General features: G+C 58.1%; 1 protein-coding gene across 2 annotated transcripts; it reads right to left on the reverse strand.

Annotated features, from left to right (window-relative positions):
• Nucleotides 1–346: 346 nt before the first annotated feature.
• Nucleotides 347–5,042, reverse strand: ERAL1 (Era like 12S mitochondrial rRNA chaperone 1). Of its 2 annotated transcripts, XM_061470141.1 has the most exons (11): nt 4,905–5,042; nt 4,692–4,826; nt 4,476–4,603; nt 4,294–4,371; nt 4,052–4,098; nt 3,659–3,720; nt 3,117–3,229; nt 2,496–2,876; nt 1,478–1,627; nt 1,150–1,230; nt 347–877 (listed from the first exon to the last, which is right to left on the reverse strand). In XM_061470141.1, the coding sequence occupies exons 1-11, from the start codon at nt 4,990–4,992 to the stop codon at nt 755–757; spliced, it is 1,386 nt and encodes a 461-aa protein (XP_061326125.1). In that variant the 5' UTR covers nt 4,993–5,042; the 3' UTR covers nt 347–754. The 2 variants fall into 2 exon arrangements, with proteins under 2 accessions (XP_061326125.1, XP_061326124.1); XM_061470140.1 differs by having other exon boundaries at nt 4,692–5,007.
• Between the last annotated feature and the right edge of the window lie 2,593 nt (nt 5,043–7,635).

Here is a 7,635-nt window from a genome sequence, read left to right on the forward strand (position 1 = left end):
GCAGGAACAAAGCCTAGGGAAGGCGATGGCTGCAAGGTCTGGGTGATGGGGAGGAAGAACGGCGACGGGAACAATCAGTTGTGCTGTGACCTCACTTTATTGCAAGGCAAATACAGAAGCTGGACAGCAGCATTTCAGAGAGCCCAGTGTCCCAGAGGCAAGGCAGCCCCTCACGGGAGGCTTTTCCACCCAGCTCGTGGATGATCCATGAGGCATCCCTATCAGTGGAATATCCGCCAGCAGCTCCCAATTTCCATTTTCCCAATGCTGCTAAACCATCTCCCTGATCTTATGCTGGTGGGTGCAGGATTTGCTCAACAGGTTCCAGCAGGAGCAGAAATCCCAGATCTCCTCACTGCTGGGGCAGCAGCCTGGGCTCTCCTCACTCAGCGACGTTGATGTATAACAGGACATGGGGACTGGCCTGCATTTCTGGCTCCAAACACCTGAGCACAGCCTCATGTGGAGAGGAAACTCAAGCCTCCGACCACCAGATCCACGTGCAGCTCAGGAGGGTGCTGGGCTCCACCGTCCTCTGTGCCAAGGGCTCCATAGAGTGGCAGGTCTGAAGGCTTTGTTTCAGTTTGGGCCATTCCCGCAGAGAATAACACATCCTACTTCAGGCCTCAACCCTGATGCCATCACTCTCTGCTTCTGGACTGAACAAAGGCGCCAAGAGACCCGTGGGGGAAAACGGGACTGGTTTCTCTGCACAAACAGAGAGCTCAAGTCTGTTAAAACATGGGCAAAGAGCTCAACTCTTCACCTCCACCTTGAGCTTCAAGCGGACATCACACAGGAAAGCGTTCATCAGGTCCTGGCCAGCCTCCTGAGCAATCCTGCTGATGACCTTCCCTCCTTTCCCGATCAGCATCATCTGGATTGAAACCCAAAGAGAAGCTCACCATGCTCACCCTGATGCTGCTTAACAGCAGGAAGGAACTGCCCCAACAACACAACAGGGGATACAACAGTGATAGAAATCCGAAGATCAAACCATGGGCAACCCCAGAAAGGCATAAGCATGAGCAGCCTGTGCCAGGCTGAAAGCCCACAGCTGAGGAGAGGGGATCACAGCGAGGATGCACACACGCTGCAAAGGAACCTCATTTCACACTCCCCAGCACCCATCTGTCTTCTGTCACTCACCATATGAGACTTCCTTGGGACCACGAGGTTCTGCACAATGAGGAGCTCCCCACACTCTCCTTCCTCCCACATCTCTGTCACCTGCAATATCAAGTGAGCACTCAGCACGTCCACAAAGCTCCTCAGCAACCACAAATGCTGCTCCCTCAGAGGGCAGCTCGGCTCCCCAACCCCTTTCAACGCACATCAGGCGCTGTGAGACTGATTGTGTCAGTTCCAAGTTACCCCATGGGGGCTGTGAAAAGTCTGGCACATCTATCTCACAGCTTCAAATAAAGGGATTCTCATCCCACACTCAAAGGCAAGTCTGCTTCTGCATGCTTCCCACCTGAGTCACACCATAGGGCACTTCCAGTGGCAGGTACTCCAGTATCTTCTCCCTGATGATATTGGTACAGACCTCCTGAGGTGACTGGCTGGTCAAGACCCCGCTGTGAAACTCCCAAGGGCCTGGCTTGGCTTGCAGGAGGAGGTACCGCTGTCACACAAAACACACAGCACATCATCAGATGTCATGTACCGCTCACATGGCGCCACCTACCCGGGTCCCCATCCTGCTGTGAGTCACTACGAGGATGCTGCTGCTGGTCAGGCCTCAGAGCATAGAATCATGGGATGGGTTGGGCTGAAGGGACCTTAAAGCTCATCCAGCTCCAACCCCTGCCATGGGCAGGGACCCCTTCCACTAGAGCACCTTGCTCCAAGCCCCTGTGTCCAACCTGGCCTTGAACACTGCCAGGGATGGGGCAGCCACAGCTTCTCTGGGCACCCTGTGCCAGCGCCTCAGCACCCTCATAGGGAAAAGCTTCTGCCTAAGAGCTCAGCTCAGTCTCCCCTCTGGCAGGTTAAAGCCATTCCCCTTGGCCTGTCCCTACATCCCTTGTCCAAAGCCCCTCTCCAGGTTTCCTGGAGCCCCTTTAGGCACTGGAGCTGCTCTAAGGTCTCCCCTTCAGGAGCCTTCTCTTCTCCTGGTAGTTTAGTACCTGTGGCCGGGAAAGGAGAAAGGGAAGCATCTGCAACTGAAACCCTACCAAAGGGTCACACCTCCCCAGAGCCATTTGTACGAGTTATAAAAGCCCACAGTATCTTTTGTAGCTCAAAGATAACGCATTAGGTGGCCTCATCTTTATGAGCAAGATGCTGTTTGGAGAGCCCCAAATAAGAGTCCTGTACAGAGAACTCTGGAGGTACAGCACGGACATACTGCACGTTGACAACACTTCCCCCAGATCCCAGGCTGAGAACAGCAGCTCTGCTACTTCGCCCCAGGACATGAAGCTCAGCAGGAAGTACTGGAGTCTCACAGGGGTAAGAGCACACCAGTCTCCAGCTCAGACTGCAGTTACCTTGAGTGTATCCACCTCCTCCCCACGGAGAGCTGCCAGCATGAAAATTTCCTGGAAGCCCGGCCAACCTTTCCTGTCTTTCAGCTCTTTGGGTCCATTTCCAGTCGGCCGCTGTGCTTCTCGTGTGACAACGCTGGACTCTGAAGCCTTCACACCACTGTGGTTTTCCAAGCCAGAGCCACCTTGGGCTCGATTTGGGCTTGACTCGGGGGCCCTGCTCTCACATGGTGAAGCCTGAGTGATCTGAAGAGGAGACTTTGCGGAAGAACTGGAATCCTGTTCAAGCGCAGCTCTCACTTCCAGTTTCTTTCCATTCACAATTCCCTCCGTCAGCTCATTGACCAGCTCCAGCAGCAGGAACTTCTTCTTTAGCAGATCCACCTAAAGGGAGGGAGGGAGGCATCAGGAATTCGTCCTAAATGAGGCTGGCAGCGGGGCCCTGGATCCGAAGGAGCCAGAGGAAACCGCGCAGGGGAGGAAGCTGCTGCAGGAGAAGCCTTCTGCAGTAGAAGTGGACAGAAGCACACCCAGCCACAGTGACCTGGACTCACATCACTGCTGATGGTGCTGTCTAAAGACACCAGCGTAAAACACTGTAGAAGGCAGAAGCTCCTCATTTACCTTGTTCAGAACGAGGACACTGGGGACCTGGGGAAACTTGGACAGGCACTTCAGCACCTCCTTGCTCAGGGAGTTCCGTGTCCAGTGATCAGACACATCCACCAAAACCAGAACTGACAGGAAAGAGGGAAGGAGATAAAAAAAACCTGCACTATCCAATACGTTCTCTACAGTTTATGCTGCCCTCCTGCTGCCACTTCTCCCTCTTCTAAAGAGTACCACGCAGATGGAACCATAAAGGAGAATTCTAACCGACAGAACTATAAAGTGCTGTTTATCCCTGCCATCCAAACAACATCACACGTGCTAAAACTTAACATCTAAACCCAATTATTAACCCAGACTGCTCCCCCTTGGCACCAGGCAATTCTTATCCACTCCTGAGCTCAGTATTAAGTCTTTTCACCACCCTTCCGTCCTATTTCATGCTCCTAGGGCTGCCTTTTCTGCCCAGTGAACATCCAGGTATCACAGCCATGGGGCTGTGAACATCTGTGGCAGATAAAGGGCTTGGCTTGACCCAAGAGGAGCTGAGCACCCACCTAAGTCTGCGTGTTTCATGCTGTCCCATGGGTCTGTCAGCATGGCTGCATCCAATTTATGTCTGAAACACAGATGCAAAGGAGTAAGCCAGACACAGGGGATCACAGTCGTCTTCCTTCCCCTCAAAGGGGCAGGGAAAACAGTCCTTTCCATCATCCCAGCTGACACGAGGCTGCCCTAAGGGCTGTGACATCCCCTGTTACACACACACGGGCAGAATCAAACACAACAGGGCTCAAGGGACACCACTGAAACTGCAACAACAAAAAACCCAGAGACCAAAATAAGGCTAAAACCCGCATTCCAGTCACTCCCGGTGTCCATCACTCTGGTTTTATCACACCTCAATGGACAGGACCCCCCTTCTCTCCCCACACCACCAGTGATGATACCTTTTGACTTTAAAGGGATTAGTGAGGCCAGGTGTGTCCAGAATGACCTAGAAAGACAAATCTTGTAAGTTTACCTGCAGCCTGTGACCAAGCCCAACTTATTTGTGCAATCAGAAGGATATAAAGGGAATGTACGATAGAAATTATGGAATATAAATAGAGAAGTACATATGGGTGTAAACAGGACCCCCCCCCCCACTTCTAAGGCTTCCCAGCGCCGCAGCCCAAGCAGGGCAGCTCACCAGCTGAGTGTCCTCGTGGGTGACAACGCCGCGGGCCTTGCATCGCGTTGTGTGCACTTTCTTGGAGACAGGGAAGACCTGCAGCAAACCAAACCAAACCAACCCAACCCATCGGACACGCGGGACTCGCACCAAAGAGAGGGCCTGAACGCCCTGAGCCCGCTGCTGCGCCCCGGCCTCACCTTCCTGCCCAAGAGCTGATTGCACAGCGTGGACTTGCCCGCGTTGGGCGCCCCGATGATGGCGATTCGGAGCACCTTGGGGTTGCGGGGCTGGTCGGGCCGACCCCGCAGAAGCCGCTCCTGCTCCTCTATGGGGGGGCGGAAAAGAGGAGTTTGAACGCTGTTAACCCCCACCGAGAGAGAACCGGCATCACCAGTGGGACCGGGACCGCTCACCTCTGCTGGTGGCAAGGGGCGGCGGGTGCTGGCCCAGCGCTCCGGACGGCTTCTCCGAGGGGACCCCCAGGATGCTGCCCAGCGCCGAGCTGCTCCCGCTGCAGCGGGCGGGCCGCGGAACACATCTGGAAGGGGCTGGAAGAAAGCAGCGCAAGGAATGAACCGAGAGCACCCAAAGCCGCGTTACCCCGGCCCCGCTGCTCCGCATCACACCTGGGCCCAGCCGGAGCGGCCCCGCCGCTGCGGCCCGCACGGCCCAGCGTACGGAGCGCGCCGCCACCGCGGCCATGGGTGCCGCCATCTTGCCCGCCGCGGGGCACGCCGGGAGCAGGAGCGCCGCCCGCTCTCATTGGTGCAGAGAGGAGGAGGAGAGAGGAAGAGCGCGGGAGCAGCGCGCCGCTGCCCGCCGCGGGGGAGTGTGGGAAGGAAGCGGGATAGGAGGGGCCGGGGCAGGGTGTGCCCCCTGCTGGCCCCACAACGCGGTGCAGGGCGGTGGGAGCCTCCAGTGGTCCCGGTGCCCCCCCTTCACCTCCCGGGGCTCCCAGTGCCCCCAGCACACAGCCCAGTGAGCTCCGGTGCCCTCTGGAGCACACCCCGGTGCACACAGTGCACCCCACAACACGTCCCAGTGTGTCCCAGTGCTCCCTACAGCACTCCCCAGCCCATCCCAGTGCTCCCCAGGATGCCCGGGACGCCCCCACAACACACCCCACACATCCACTACTCCTCCGTGCTCCCCAATAAGCCCCAGTGCTCCCAGTTCCCCTCTTCAATGCATCCCTGTGCATCCCAGTGCTCCCGCTGCAGTACACCCCAGTGCTCCCCAAGTCTCCCCAGTCCCCACAACGTGCCCCCCAGTTCTCCCATTGAAATACACCCAAATGCACCCCAAGGTTCTTCATCCCACCCACACCCAAATGCACTCCCTGAGCCTCCCAGTGCTCCCAGTGACCCTGCCCCAGGCCCAGAGCCCCCAGTGGACACGGTGAAGAAGAAGAGCCAGATCCATGGTGCTGTAACCCCCTTTATTGCCCCGTGTCCCATCCCGGGGCTCCATTGCCATGTCCATGCCATGTCCATGCCACGTTGTGCCACGTCCGTGCCGCGTGCCTGGCCGTCAGCAGAACCGTTACCATTACTAAACTCAGTAATGGTAACGGTTTCCCCGCCGGCCGCAGGTCCTTGGCTGCACCCATGGTACCCCCATCCCATCCTCCCCACCCATTACCCCCCCCCCCCCCCCCCATCCCATGTTCCACATCCCAGCCCCACACGCATCCCCCATCCCTCCATGCCCGCGGTGCTGGTCCTGGGCCGGTCGGTGCGTCAGCGGTGGTGCAGCGCAGGGGAGTACATCATCTATACTGTAGTGTCTCATAGTGAACTTACAGTATACGATGATATCCTGCCCGGGGCGGCGCGTGGTGTGTGCCATGGGGCGAGCAGCAAGCACAGCCTGTGGGGGGGACACACAGAGAACTGTTAGAGACACCACCTCCCCACCCAGCATTCCCATTGTGCCATCCCTATCCCCCTGGTCCCACTGCATGGTGGAAGCTCCAGTGTCCTCCCTAACCTTGAATCCCCCAAGCCCTTCTTTATCCACCCCAATCCCACCATCCTGGAGCAGGATGGAGGTTCTTGATGCCTTCCCCATCCCAATAGCCCCCCTACCCCTTCCTTGTCCCCCCAGTCCCATCGCCCCAGAGCGGAGCAGCAGCTCCCAGTAGGTGGTACCTACCCCTGGGGGTGTCACTGTGGCTTTGGGGGGTGCTGGCTCTGCACCCGCCTTATAAAACCTGCTCTGCCTCATCTGCATATCTCACATCTGCACTGCACAGCTGGACGGCGCCCTTAACCCCTTCATGCCCGCCGGGGGGGGGACGGGACACACAGCCCTAAACAGCTCCCACCCAGCCTGGCGTAGCCTATGGGGTTCTTGAGGATGGGGGGGGTCTTCAGGGTGACACCCCCCATGCCAGAGGCATTATGGACACCAGGATGGTGCGGGGACCCCAAACTGGGAGCTACCCATTGCAGACTGGTTCCCAGCTGTTGGACATGCATCGGGGACATGGGAACTCCATGGGGATGGGGCCCAGGGTGATGATGGTGGGAACAACACATGTGTGCAGGGGGTCCCCCTAACATGGATGTGAGTGTGAGGGCCCTGTGTCCCCCTGGGGTGAGTGGCCTTCAAAGTACCACATGTGCTGCCATGAGGGACATGGCCCCTTGCAGTGTGTGTGTCCCCCCCAAAAGATGGGCCCCCAGCCTGCAGGGGCACGTCCCATAGCAGTACATGTCCCTTGTCTTATGTGCCTCCTTCCCAAGGGGATGTGCTCCCTGGAGGGATGTCCCTTTGTGTCCCCATAGGACATTCCCCCCAGCCATATGTGTCCCCAAGGGTACTGTGTCACCTCACTGCGCATGACCCTGGTCATACTTGTCCCCATTGCAACCACTGGCCATAGGTGTCCCCCTAGCCATAGGTGTCCCCCATCCCCATTGTGGGGGACCCCCAGTGTGTGTCCCCCCCGTGCCATTGCGCCCCGTTGTTTGCTCCAGGACACGCTGCTGTTCCTGGAAGCTGCCTGCAGGGAGGTGATAGCCCCCTGCCAGGACCCGCATGGGGACCCCGATAAGCAGCAGTGTCCGGCTATCGGGGACCCTGCCCTGACACACGGGCTGTCCCCAGGCCCGCTGCTGCCTCTGGGTGACAGGAACAGGGGCAGCATCACCCACATCGCCTCCCACCCTGGCCTGGCCAGGCCGTGGCAGGAGGTGGCACAAGGTGAATGAAGCCCCAGCTTCAGCCTCTCCCCAGGCATCAGGATGCTGGGAGCTGGGGGGCTGAAAGGGACGCCCCCCCCCCTCGTGTTCAGCCCCTGCTGTCACCCAGAGGTGTCTGGGGGGGGCTGCAGAGCTCCCCAGAGTGTGGCAC

The sequence above is a fragment of the Pezoporus flaviventris genome, unplaced genomic scaffold, assembly GCF_033815535.1.
Source record: "Pezoporus flaviventris isolate CSIRO_AGI_PZ_B2104156 unplaced genomic scaffold, CSIRO_AGI_Pfla_v1 ptg000063l, whole genome shotgun sequence".
In the NCBI taxonomy this organism is placed as follows: domain Eukaryota; kingdom Metazoa; phylum Chordata; class Aves; order Psittaciformes; family Psittacidae; genus Pezoporus; species Pezoporus flaviventris.